This window comes from Amphiura filiformis, chromosome 3, assembly GCF_039555335.1.
Source record: "Amphiura filiformis chromosome 3, Afil_fr2py, whole genome shotgun sequence".
Taxonomy (NCBI): Eukaryota; Metazoa; Echinodermata; class Ophiuroidea; order Amphilepidida; family Amphiuridae; genus Amphiura; species Amphiura filiformis.
The window spans coordinates 27,207,262-27,221,637 of record NC_092630.1 but is presented as its reverse complement, the minus strand read 5'-3'; the positions used below and the strand labels follow the sequence as shown (position 1 = coordinate 27,221,637).

The 14,376-nt window shown below is 37.8% G+C and overlaps 2 protein-coding genes across 2 annotated transcripts; one reads left to right on the top strand and one right to left on the bottom strand.

Annotated features, from left to right (window-relative positions):
- Window positions 1-361: 361 nt before the first annotated feature.
- LOC140147169 (galactosylceramide sulfotransferase-like) lies at window positions 362-8,928 on the bottom strand. Its single transcript, XM_072168949.1, has 5 exons — window positions 8,560-8,928; window positions 4,143-4,257; window positions 2,166-2,254; window positions 1,170-1,492; window positions 362-1,114 (listed from the first exon to the last, which is right to left on the bottom strand). The coding sequence occupies exons 2-5, from the start codon at window positions 4,236-4,238 to the stop codon at window positions 447-449; spliced, it is 1,176 nt and encodes a 391-aa protein (XP_072025050.1). The 5' UTR covers window positions 4,239-4,257; window positions 8,560-8,928; the 3' UTR covers window positions 362-446.
- Window positions 7,585-9,399, top strand: LOC140147168 (uncharacterized). Its single transcript, XM_072168948.1, has 2 exons — window positions 7,585-8,109; window positions 9,346-9,399. Exons 1-2 carry the CDS (start codon window positions 7,585-7,587, stop codon window positions 9,397-9,399), a joined length of 579 nt encoding a protein of 192 aa, XP_072025049.1.
- The last annotated feature ends 4,977 nt before the right edge of the window (window positions 9,400-14,376 follow it).

The following is a 14,376-nucleotide window of genomic DNA, read 5'->3' as shown; positions in this document are numbered from 1 at the left end:
AAGGGAACTGTATTGTGTTGTAAACTTTTATAATCATTCTTTTGTCCACCTGTGTTTTCGCGGAAGGTGTAAAACGGGTGATGGAATGCAGTTTAAAATTTCCGCCAAGGCCGAATCATTTCACATTTTGGGTGCATTGTAGCCGGCGGCTACCCAACTAAAGGCTGCTAGTCAGGTGTAGGAATGCGTGAATTTGGATTCCTCTATATCTAAATTCTTCCATTCATTATCTGAAAAGCTACTATTCAATTTTACTTCCCATTGTTGCTTTACTTTTGTATCTTTGAGGACATAAGTTGTTTGCAGATTGATTTGCAACCTTTTTTATCTTTTTAAATAAAACTGAAATGAAATGGGACAAAGCTGTTCTCATTAATTTAATTTTTAATTACGAAGACAAAATTGTTGTTACTCTAAATCACTGACAATACAGACACAATTGCTTTTTACTTCTGCTGCCTATTCCAGAGTCTTTCAAATGTATTCCTTTGGTTATTAGCCATTAAATTACAATAATCCGTGGTATTTGATGGCGTATTATACAGTGTTAGAGCAACCTTCTTATTAATTCTTTCAGACATAGTATTTTCTATACAGAAGTTATATAATATAGTTTGTTTATTTTTGAAATATTGTAAATCGCGATTAAAACTTGGTCCATATGCTGCGATTTTCTTCCAGAATGTTTGATTAAAATATTCATAAAGACTTGTATCCGCTACATTATAATTTCGTATCTTGTCCTTCGTTGACTCGGATAGGGGCTGTGATCGAGATGCGTTTGTTCTTGCGTTTTGTTTTATGTATAAGATATCATCAAAACTCCAACACATAAGCTTGCGGAGTAACAACAAAGATTCATCAAAATATTCATTGAGAAGCATAAGATCAAATTCACGAGAAAGCTTTTGAATATGTAACATCACCGCTGAATGATTTCTAAAATCCTTGGCTGGTAAACCTAAATCAAGCATTTGATTATTATCGAGAAATCGATCTCCGTGTTTCGATGCATTTAACCATGTGTTAATCTGCACCTCCGTAGATCGATCACTTTGCTTTGCATGCCCAAAGAACATAAACGCAGATTCGAACTGATGAGCTGGATCGCGCAATAAAGAAATATACTATTGTTGTATTGTTTTTCATTAAAATATCCAAAAATGTGCGGTTGTACTTGAAATGTCCTGCTGACATGTCGAAGTTGTTCATATACTCAGTGTAAGCACCTTTAGCAACATTTACTGGTGGTAGGACCTTATTAATATTTATTTCTATGTATTTAATGTGTCCAGCAAGAGGATTTGCAGCATTAAATACAAAAGAACTGTTATGGAAGTATCCGTAAATTTGAACTATAAGCTGCAAAGTGGTACTCCCTGTCTTATGTGTCTTTATAAAAACTAGTTGATCGTGTGGTTTGCATGTTTCATGATATTGTGCCTTTGGTTTTGGTTGTAGAATATGTTTGTTCCACTCTGAAACGACAAATCTGAAACGACAAACATATTCATGATTTTAGGTAGACTTCTACATAGTCCCTGCATACTCTGGCTATTATTACATTTAAGCATAAAACTTGTATTAATTTGTGTGCAATTGATAAGATTTTTACATCTGATCTTTTCAGCCACCGTACGCGCTCTGTTTCTTAGCTTCCCAAGTGAATTTTTACTCGGGATTTCGCTACCTATAAACTGGTAGATTCCAAAATCAGAATTGTTCAGTATTGAAGTGAGCCATTATAATAATGCAAGATATTTTGCATTCAATAACATTTTACATATGACCATTTACTATTAACCACTTTAATTGTAATAAACATCAGTATAGATGAGTTGACCTCAATGTTTATCAACAAAGGCAAGAGACCGGTATATATTTATGCTTGAGTGAATCCCATGCAACCACTTCACTGTTCAAAAGTCTTGTTGTGATGTGGCGGGAGTTTTAAAAACACGAGCCCTGAACAAAATATGATGCGCGCGCATACTGCCAGGCAAAAAACAATGGAAATTGTGAAGATGCGTGCGCATACTGCCAGGCATTGACGTCAGAAGTCAACTAATCTATAATTTTGAGTTCAACGGAATGCGTTCAACATATTTTTATTTATCAAAATTCGACTATATTTGAGTCAATTTGTTCGTGGAATATTTACTTACATTTGCAACGATTCTACGGAATAATACAATGCAGTAAATGAGATGTTAGTCACCATAAGCATGATAAGCGTGAACAAAATGACGAATTTCTGGAAATGTAAGGAAATAAATGAGACATAAAAAATCTAGCAAAATCTATTCTTACAACGACGACGATGATTATGATTGTTTCATTATCAGCATCGTCATCATCATCATTATCCTGATCTTCATTAGCAGCAATATCATCATCATCATCATCATCATCATCATCATCATTATCATCATCATCATCATCATCATCATCATTATCATCATCATCATCATCATCATCATCATACATCTTTGGTATCATCTAGCAAAATCTATTCTTACAACGACGACGATGATTATGATTTTTTCATTATCAGCATCGTCATCATCATCATTATAGTAATCATCACCATTATCCTGATCTTCATTAGCAGCAATATCATCATCATCATCATCATCATCATCATCATCATCATCATCATCATCATCATCATCATCATCATCATCATCATCATACATCTTCGGTATCATCTAGCAAAATCTATTCTTACAACGACGACGATGATGATGATTTTTTCATTATCAGCATCGTCATCATCATCTTTATAGCAATCATCATCATCATTATCCTGATCATCAATAGCAGCAATATCAACATCATCATCATCATCATCATCATAACATCATCATCATCATCATCATCATCATACATCTTCGGTATCATCTAGCAAAATCTATTCTTACAACGACGACGATGATTATGATTGTTTCATTATCAGCATCGTCATCATCATCATTATAGTAATCATCATCATTATCCTGATCTTCATTAGCAGCAATATCATCATCATCATCATCATCATCATCATCATCATCATCATCATCATTATCATACATCTTCGGTATCATCTAGCAAAATCTATTCTTACAACGACGACGATGATTATGATGTTTTCATTATCAGCATCGTCATCATCTTTATAGTAATCATCATCATCATTATCCTGATCATCAATAGCAGCAATATCAACATCATCATCATCATCATCATCATCATTAACATCATCATCATCATCATCATCATACATCTTCGGTATCATCTAGCAAAATCTATTCTTACAACGACGACGATGATTATGATTTTTTCATTATCAACATCGTCATCATCATCATTATCCTGATCTTCATTAGCAGCAATATCATCATCATCATCATCATCATCATCATCATACATCTAGCAAAATCTATTCTTACAACGACGACGATGATTATGATTGTTTCATTATCAGCATCGTCATCATCATCATTATAGTAATCATCATCATTATCCTGATCTTCATTAGCAGCAATATCATCATCATCATCATCATCATCATCATCATCATCATCATCATCATCATCATCATCATCATCATACAACTTTGGTATCATCTAGCAAAATCTATTCTTACAACGACGACGATGATTATGATTTTTTCATTATCAGCATCGTCATCATCATCATTATAGTAATCATCATCATTATCCTGATCTTTATTAGCAGCAATATCATCATCATCATCATCATCATCATCATCATCATCATCATCATCATCATCATCATCATCATCATCATACATCTTCGGTATCATCTAGCAAAATCTATTCTTACAACGACGACGATGATGATGATTTTTTCATTATCAGCATCGTCATCATCATCTTTATCCTGATCATCATTAGCAGCAATATCAACATCATCATCATCATCATCATCATTAACATCATCATCATCATCATCATCATCATCATCATCATCATCATCATCATCATCATCATCATCATCATCATCATCATCATCATCATCATCATCATCATCATACATTCTCGACATCACCATTATCACAATAATATTACCAGGTTAAAGAGCTAATTTAAGTGGTACATAAAGTCAAGCAAGAAAAAAAGGATTACAAATAGGCCTACATTGTCCATGATGCTCGGTGTTTGAAGCAAACATAAAATAATTGTTGTCATCAAGACATGATTTTCGTCAGATCTAGTTTCCCAGAATAGCTTCATTCCCAGGAGTATGTCATACCTGAATAATACATAATAACAAAAAACGTCCTTTCAAAATAAACACAATAGAGGTTATCCATGTTCTATACGCCGTAGAAGTGACGTCATAATCGGATTTAATTACCATAGCAATAGATGAATACAATTTTTGAACAGACCGCCCTGCACTACAAGCAGATTGCACTAATCACCTGTGTATATCAGCAAACAGATTGAGTACAATGCCGCTCTTTTCAAAGATATTTATCTTACAGGTGCGAGTGATCAGCCTTTCTTTGACATCTATATGGTTCAATGCATCGGTACCGCATGAACGTTGTAGTGCAGGGTGGTATAGTCAAAATTGTATTCATCTATTGCTATGGTAGTTAATCCGATTAACTACGTCACTTCTACGGCGTATACGCTGGCGAAGTTACGTAATTAATCGGATTAATTACCATAGCAATAGGTGAAAACAATTTTGAACATATCGCGCTGCACTACAAGCAGGTTACACTCATCACCTGTGTATGTCTGCAATCATAGATTGAATACAATACTGGTCTTTTCAAAGATACTAATCTTACAGGTGCAAGTAATCAGCTTGATATGGTTCAATGAAGATGTATCGCGTGACGGTATCAGTGCAGCGCGGTATATTCAAAAATTGTTTTCACCTATTATTGCTATGGTAGTTAATCCGATTATTACGTAACTTCGCCAGCGTATAAGCTGCATATCCAATCAGCGACTGCTATACCTTGTTCAGGACTTTCAAAAGAAGTACCTGCATGTGCAACCATGGCTGTTTCAAAATAGCCCGCCAAAGTCATGCAGGTAACTCCGCGGTCGTGCATTGAAATGGTTTGAATGAGGAATACTACGGGAACCAGCGCCTTTTGTTGTCACACATGAGTAAAGTGGATAATCTCTATTCTTATCAATTAGTAAGTTTTTAGCGGGTTCGCGAACTCGCTAACCAGGGGGATTAGAGATCATAAGGGCAATGTCGGGAACCTCGGGGTCACAGCATGTCAGAACACGTATAATAACTTATACCAATGTGAATGAAAAAAGAGCATTTCAAGTGTGACAAAGATTTACATAGATTTTTTTTTGAAAATAATAATACCTCGTAGAGAGCACAGCGAGACTGAGCGAGTGCGCGTTGATCTGTTACGCTATAATGATCCCACTACAAAAGCTGGTGGGAATCTACCTGAAATGTGTCAATTTTGAAAGGCTCTCATCATGCAGTTATTGTTAACTACATGTACGCACACAACACAGGATTTACGATTTAGGATTTACACATTATTACGATTTGTGCATGCTCTAGTACCCCATATGATGTTTCTATTACAAGAAAAATCGATTTGTTTTCAGGTAAAACCAGGGTTTTGTTTCCAGTACACTAACTTGAAAAGCAATACACTAATTAGCGGGGCCTTGCAGCTTGCTGTGGATATCTTTTACTGCATTTTATAAGTAAAGATTTTGAAATCCAAGTAAAAATTGTTATATATTTAATTTTGAGAATTACAATTATACTTTATAGGTATAAAGGAACACGTTTAGCCCATTCAGTTAAGTTCCAGGTGCAAGTCCTATAACACAATGCATATGTAAACTTTCTTTATCTGTGTCAAATGGAATATTGATTTCAACGGAGAATGGAGCTGTATGGAAAAAATATTTATAATACAGGGTGTTGACACTGTGCGGGGGACCATGCATTTGTATGAGAAAGGAAATCTACCATCTTATCCAAACTCCCGTGTTAATCCAATGCACATTTTGCTTCACCGGGCCGCCCTGACTTGGTCGCGTTTGAAAGAGGAGTGCCACCAAACCGTAATAGGTACAAATTTAGTACTTTCTGTCAATCAAGTATGGTTTATTTTCTACATGTCAATCTTTAAATTATTAGCATAGTCCTTATAATAACGGTGGAGCGCCTTGATGAGCAAATGATAGCAAACCAGTGAAAAATCCCCAAAACTCAGTCAGTGGAGCTCCACCCGTACATGTCAATAGCATCATTATCGATTGGATTAGTCGACCGTAGCGGACAATTCGATCGCTCATTGGATTAATATTATCACTTGGTAAGAAATGTGCATTGGACAATCGATTACTATAATGGTTTAGTACTGCATATTTCGGTTTAATCTTCACTAAGCGGGTTTATGGCTGAAAAGGTCACGATGAATTTGCCGTGGACAAAACTGCACTGTGTCTTTTTCCATTCAAATTGGTATAGCTTCAAGTTATCAATTTATTGATTACTTTATTTGGTAATCTAGGTTTAGAGTCTTCATGACATTGCTTTTGTTATTAGTATGCAGTATGTTAGTATTCTATTCAGTGGCGACGCTACGGGGGGCGGGGGGGCAAGGGTCATTTTCATTTTCCCCCAAATATTTGTCTTGCCCCCCTGAAATTCACTTTACCCCCAATGCCCCCCCCCCCCCCGAACAAAATCCTGGCGCCGCCACTGATTCTATTCAGGCTCAAGATGTCAAGATCAGAACTGCAGTCTAAGAAGCATCACCTGAGAAAGGTTTATGAAGAGGCAAATGAACAAATCCTTAAAAGAAAGATTAAGGAGGTGGAGAATTGTAACATCAACTGCCAGCATAAGGCAGCTTGTGACCTCATCAACGAAGTCAGTGGGCGTAAAACTGCTAAAAAAGGTCAAATAAAAGGGAACACGCAAGGTGAAAGACCGAATGCTTGGTTCCAACACTTCCAGCAACTACTTGGAGACCCACCAGATGTAACCGATGAGTATGAAGCCACAGGTCAAGTATACCAAGAGTTTAACATGCGAACTGATGCTTTGGATCAGGGTGAATATGACACTGCCAAATCAAAGGGAAAAGCACCGGTGAGGATGGGATTCCACCTGAAGTCCTAAAACGCTGCAACCTTGATGACATAGTCCTCAACTTCTGTAATGAGGCATTGATGAATGGAAAGAAACCTGACCAGTGGTCAATTCTCAACCTCATACCAATCCCCAAAAGTGGATTTAAGAGAAGAACTACAGGGGAATATGTTTATCATCCATCGTAGCAAAAACATTCAACAGGCTGCTACTCAATAAGATTCGCCCTTACCTTGACCCGGTCCTGAGATTTAACCAGCATGGTTTTCGACCTGGGAGATCTACGGTGTCGCAAATGCTTGCTCTAAGGAGGATAATTGAGGAAGTCAAGAACAACAGCAGTAATATTCATCGATTTCAAAAAGGCATTTGATACCATCCACCGTGGGAAAATGGTTGACATAATGATAGCATATGGAGTCCCAGAGAGGCTAGTGGCTGCCATAGGATGCATGTACCAACATACTCTAGCTCATGTCACATCACCTGATGGATTTTGAGATCCAAGCAGGGGCTCTGCAGGGAGACACTCTGGCACCATTCCTCTTTATCGTAGTCCTTGATTATGTTTTAAGGAAGGCTATGGAAGGCAATGAAGAGCGACTTGGCTTTACTCTGGAGCCCAGGAAAAGCAGGCGAATATGCCCGCGCACAATCACATACCTGGATTTTACAGACGGTAGTGCTCTTCTAGCTGACAACCTCAAAGACGCGCAAGAACTGTTACATCTTGTTGAAGCTGCTGCACAAAAAGTAGGACTAGGAATGAATGCCAAGAAGACCAAGGCAATGCTGTCTTTAATAAAAACATTGGACGGAAGCGAATTGGAGATAGTACGGGACTTCAAATATCTAGGTTCATGGACTGCCAGTAGTGAGAAGGACTTCAACATCAGAAAGGCACTTGCTTGGAAAGCATGCAACATCATGGACAAGAACTGGAAAAGTAATCTGCCAAGAGCTCTAAAGATCAAGTTATTTACCACCACTGTAGAATCGGTACTAACATATGGCGCTGAAACATGGACAATAACAACCAAAATGAGAAAAGTTATGGATGGCTGCTATACCCGTCGCTTGCGGAAGGCACTAGATATCGCATGGCAGACACAAACCACCAACAAAGAACTGTATGGGAATCTGTTACCAATCTCTGAGAGGAGGCTCAGGATTAGAAGGTTAAAGTTTGCAGGGCACTGTGCAAGAAGCGAAGAGGAAGCAGCTTCAATTGTTCTTATGTGGCAGCCCAAACATGGAAAGCGAACAAGAGGTCCACCCAAGAAGGATTATATCAAGATGTTGGCAAATGATACGGGATTAACAGGCCCAGACATCAAAAATTGTATGCTAGACAGAGCAGTTTGGAGAGCCATTATGGGAGTCCGACAACAAGAGTCGACATAAGCAAGTAAGCAAGTATTCTATTAGTACTATAACATTTTTACATACCAGTCTTTACGTCCATTGTGGTAAAACTCTCCAATTGTGTCTTCAAGACTCGTTTTATTTTGTCTAATCAAATCATATCAATAGTCCTTTCAAGAGTCAGATGAGAGAATGAAGAAGGTAATGTGAGGTTGCTTCGTCCTTTCGATGTATTTAGCTACATGTACGGCTGTCTCAAGTTGCCCAACCTGCTGCAACAACTAACCTACTGTATTCAAAATGAGTCCAAAGTCACTAGTCTTTTCTAGTTAGATGCCCTTATGTTGCCATCAAGATCCCGCTGGTAGTCTATGATTGGGTGTGTTTGACGTGACTTTCATCATCTTCCGCAATATTATTCCCACCAAATGAAAACAATATGTGAGAGTTATGAAGCTTTTGTTACTACGCCTGAAAAGTAAACCCATTTTCGTATCAATTGCCCAGGCTGTTTCCTATAATGGTGGCTTGTATAGAGCAGAGGAAAAAACCATATAAATATCAATCCGCAATTAACGAGGCCCGTCAATATAAACATCTACTACAAAGTAATTACCCCCTTTAATGAATGACCATGATTCCAAAACGGTTAACTGTGTGCCTAATGTGGGATATACATTCAAAGCAGAATTTATTTCTGCGCATTATGACGCCTCATTTGTTGGAATTGTCCCAATAATGATGTCGCAGTGTACATTTAAATGAAAGTAACCCAAGATAAGTTCCAGCAAAATCCTCTTGCCTTGTATTCAGTGTCCATGGAAGGAAATGTTTTTAGCCCTCGTTGGATTCTATTTTTTTTTCTTGCAGGGAGCACCGAGGGGCACTGCTTATAATTATGTCGACGAGAGGAGTGCAATATGAACTCACACCACCATATGTGATGCGATCAAGCAAAATCAGTCGGAACTTGGCAACAATAAATTTTCAGTTTCTTACATGATAGCAAAACGCATTTACACAGCTGTATTTTGCAGAAAACCCAATTGCAATCGAACAACCAGTTCCAAAGATATGAGCAATTAAAGAGTTTCGAAAACAAGAGGAAACAAAAGGAAATGTTGCCTTTGTTTGGCTATATCTCAAAATCAATATTTGCGAGTTCCGACTGATTTTGCTTGATCGCATCACATATGTGCATGTCGACAGTCACTGACACTGAGTGGAATAACATTTTTAATGTAATGGTGGTGGCGTACTAGTTAGTATTCCTCGAGGCAAGTATCACAGACAAACGACGTTTAAGGGGGTAATACACCCATGTGTTAATTTGTGATTTTTTTGCATTTTTCTCAAAAAATAATTACACACTGGTAACAAAAGTTATGTATATTATTGGGGCAAGGAATCCAATTACTACACTGAAATTTCAGTGACTCAAGACAAGCGGTTCAGTATATATGATAGGAAACGAGGTACATCCTAGCGGTACCTTATTTCTGATCATAAATAACAAACCGCTTGTCTTGGGTCACTGAAATTCCAGAGTAGTATTCCTTGCCCCTATAATATACATAACTTTTGTTACCACTGTGTTATTAGTTTTTGAGAAAAATGCAAAAATAAACACAAATTTATCGATGGGTGTAGTACCCCCTTAAATGCATGTATAAACAGTGGTGGCGTACGAGTACGGTATTTCAACAGGCAATCTCAACAAACACAAAAATGTTTTCTTTTAAAAACGTGATAAACGTGTTATAAACGTGTTTTGGTTTTGTCAAAACGTTTTGATAACATTTATAAAGGTCATGAAAAAGTTTTTAAAATGTTTGATATGAAAAAACAAATGTTGTCAAATATTTAGTGTATAATATTTTTTTTGCAAAATATCATGTTAGAATATTTTAGGAAGTTATTCAAACGTTTTATACCCTTTCCATAACCCGACATTTAAACGCTTTCTGTAGAACGTCTTGTATTGGCTATGATTGTCGACAAATGGTCAACATTATCTTTAATGTCGACAGAAATATATCAAAATAGGGACATGACGGTATTAATGCAATATTGGCGATGATCCACATTCCATGTTGTTGACCAAATCTAGGCATGTGAAGGGTTTGACGACACGAAATCTTTAATGTGAAATATCGTAAAACTGTAATTTGTAAATAAATGTTAACGCTACTTAGCCAGAAACAAAGTTTACATTTAGCGTTAGAGGTTCTCCTTGGTATGACGAGTGTAAACCCGTGGCGTAGATTTCTTTTTGACATGCATGGGAGGGGGGGGGATGAGGTTGGAAAAAAATTCTTCAAGTCTAGTGAACCCAGCACCTTTTGGCGGCAAAAAGTTTATGGTACAAGTGCGCGCGAGAGATTTTGCCATATTGAAGCTAAACTGGTGAAATATTGTACAAAATGGAATAAAGCCGCGCGAATCGCGCAAAATGTGGCACTTTTTAGGTTAAAATGGCCAAATATGAGGTCAGTTGGTCAGAAAACCATATACAGGCGACAACATCCCATATCAAAATATTGGGGGGGGGGGTTATACCCCATCACCCCCTCCCGATCTACGCCTATGGTGTAAACCACGTTCATTATCCATATCAAGCTATTGTACATCTTGTGTGTTGTTTCCAATATCAGGTTCCGTTCGATACAGCGAAGTTCAAAAGGTACTCTAGTTTGGTAATACGTTTGACGCTATTAACATTGGCAGTAAGTTGCTATCTATGATATCGTTATGAACACGGCAGAGTGCCGAATACGCACAATTGCTGTTCGGAGTAAACGGCGTTTGAAAATCTTGGTACTATTCAATTGGTCCTTCTAAAAATTTAGAACATTCGTGAGCACTCATTTGAAATGTATATTATAGAAGTGAATGTACACGAATTATTGAAATAATCGATATATCCCTCAAAACGCGTTTTAACAGCTATTCGGCTTTATGCTGTATCCAAAATGTCTCTACCACTGCGCAGAGAGAGGTCGAATACGCATTCAACTACGTGTAAACCATAGCACACATTCTTGATTTGGGGCTTTTGTGTAGAAATTACTGGTTATCCTAAGTCTATGTAGTCTTAACTTGCTATATAAGTTATAAATAGTCATCCTTGTAATATTTAGCAAAAAACTTAAGAATTTTAAAGCAAAAATAACAATATTGGCCTATATTTTGCGTATGATTTTCCGGGATTTTCCAATTTCACGGGCGCGCACTCACATTATTAAACACAGCAATATCATGTGGGGAATGTTTGTACTTATTTTGGTATCACTGGATAGAAGATACCTACAGCTATACGTTGGTATCAAATATATTAGTATAGGACATGTAATACAGAAAATTCGAGGTTTCCCGCTATACAATACTATAGATCAACATGATTTGTACAGCTAAGTATACGATTCGTCTCTCTGCCGAATTCATTTATCGCACTTAGGCGCGATTCGTCCAAATCAAAATTTCAATAACTACGTCGCTGAGTAAGATTTACCATTAATTTTTGGTGGAAATAAAAGATAACCTGAAACATAATCATAAGCATACAAAAACTCAATTTGCTCAAAATTCGCGATGTGTCACTCTGCCGAATTCATAACGATATGTTAGAACAATCTGTATCTGTATTCACAAAATGTCATTACACACAAACTCTTGCAAGGGGTTTCCTTTATCTCATGAAATAGCTTTAAATTGTAAACAAAGATAAAGTAATAAATCAAATTAATCAGGGCACATCACAATGCACAAATTCATACATCCCCTATGGAATGCACGACCTCAATCTCCCACACAGGGGGTGTACATTTGGCTTAAATTTGGTAATGTCGGAAGAAGAGCGAAAATGATTATCCACTACGCAAGGGGTGTGAGGTGTCTGGGGGATGTTCCCCCTTGAGAAGTTTGACAATTTTGCAAAATGAAGGTCCAATTGAAGCCAATTTGGTGCATCGTTTTTACACTAATCAATTGCGTTAAACAGAAAAAAGGGCCCGAACTCAATTTGCAATATTTGAGATTCGCAATTACTAAACAGTGGACTTCGGTTGTATATATAAATGCGCATATATAAATGCGCACGTGACATCTACAAGTCGCCATACCGTATTAAACGATATAAGGTACCCGGATGTACATAAACTCCCGTGCAAAAGTATAGGGAAAATGACAGGTCGCAAGGAAAATTGCTTTTGCAAAATAGTGGCATTGATTGCAAAGGGTAAAATAACTTGACCCGAAAGATAAACTCTTTATTAATGTTTTCCATCACGGAAAAAAATAACTACGGAAAAGCTAGATATAGCTGATTTACAAACTTATATTTCATAATTTCCGTGCTTATTGAGCGTGCCAATTGGCCATATCTATGACGTAGTGCTGGTTTCATACTATCATACTGCTTGCCGCCGACCGGCGTGACACACGCGCATTGTAGACAAACAGACACAATCAAGACTTGTGAATGGCTGATAAGTCATGCCTCTTGTCGCAACGACATGAAAGTATGAAAGGGGACAAGGTCAGAACTGTGCAGGCGGCGGATGACATGATCGAGCCGGCAACTTGTGAAACCGCCCGGCCGTATGGCATTTTCCAATATACACCTATCCGACTTCGCCATTACTGCGGTGTCCCCGATGTAAAACTGCGGTGTCCCGAGGTCGGGGGTTCCATCCATTATTTAGTGTGCTATACAGAATTGTACCCGGGAATTGTACACAACAGTGATATTCAATACACAATCATGAGTATTGAATTACGAATTAAATCTCCCGCTCTGGTACATCTGTGTTGCCGTCAATAGAGGGCCAAATACAGTAAACGCTTCTCGGATTGGTGTATAGAGGGTATTCATTACTACGTCATTGGTGTGATTGCTCATGCATACAATTCCTCCACATAGGCTGTTAAGCTTATTCATGAAAGTGGCCTCTTGACATGATATAACAGTAACCTTTATGTCATTAGTGAGGCCCACTTACAATGTTCAACACAAAGTGAACAATGCTATAACTTGGAGGACAAACAAACGAACACCGCCAAATTCGACTGACGTGTGTACAACGTGGGAAGCTATGGGGAAATTGAAGACTCGCTCTCTGATCATGCATGTGTTTATGGTTCGGTTAGCGGTTACTTAGCAACTCTCGTTCCGCTTGGGTTTATTGCATACACTCTATAGAGGGTATTCATTACTACGTCATTGATGTGATTGCTCAGGCATAACATTCCTCCACATAGGTTGTTTAGCTTAATCGGGAGAGTGACCTCTTGAAATGATGATCACAGTTATCTTTGAGTTATTACAGTGAGGCCCACGTACAATGTTCAAAACAAAGTGAACAATGCTATAACTTGGAGGACAAACAAACCAACACCGCCAAATTCGACTGACATGTGTACAACGTGGGAAGCTATGGGGAAATTGAACACTTGTTGTCTGATCATGCATGTGTTTATGGTTCGGGTAGCGGTTACTTAGCAACTCTCGTTCCGCTTGGGTTTATTGCATACACTCTATAGTCGGTTAATTTTGTGGGGTTCATATCGAACCCCAACGGTTTTAGCTTGTATTTATATTATTTATCAACATAGGCCTATTTGTTTGTGATATTTCAAGCGTTTTAAAATTTCAAAATAATCCCATTAAATTACACGGTTGACGATGAAAATTTACTGAATTTAGAGAATGCAATGCGGCCACCACCTGGAACTGTGGTCGCAATTTCAGTGATTGACAGTGAGCATGATGCAGTCATGTCTACAGTAGAATTCATCTCGACCTTTGCAGGACTTTAACCCCATTAAAAGCTATTAAACCAAGATAACACTCATTGAAACAGCTCAACTGATTAAATCGGATCTTCTCTGGCTGTGCACATG

Excerpts from the sequence above, each read along its gene's own strand:
- LOC140147169 (XM_072168949.1), bottom strand. The coding sequence starts at position 4,238 with ATGAAGCTATTCTGGGAAACTAGATCTGACGAAAATCATGTCTTGATG. Across the intron at positions 2,255-4,142 it reads CACCGAGCATCATGGACAAT|AAATTCGTCATTTTGTTCAC; the intron begins GTAGGCCTATTT and ends TTACATTTCCAG. Across the intron at positions 1,493-2,165 it reads TCCGTAGAATCGTTGCAAAT|ATTTGTCGTTTCAGAGTGGA; the intron begins GTAAGTAAATAT and ends TTGTCGTTTCAG.
- LOC140147168 (XM_072168948.1), top strand. The coding sequence starts at position 7,585 with ATGTCACATCACCTGATGGATTTTGAGATCCAAGCAGGGGCTCTGCAG. Across the intron at positions 8,110-9,345 it reads TTACCACCACTGTAGAATCG|GGAGCACCGAGGGGCACTGC; the intron begins GTACTAACATAT and ends TTTTTCTTGCAG.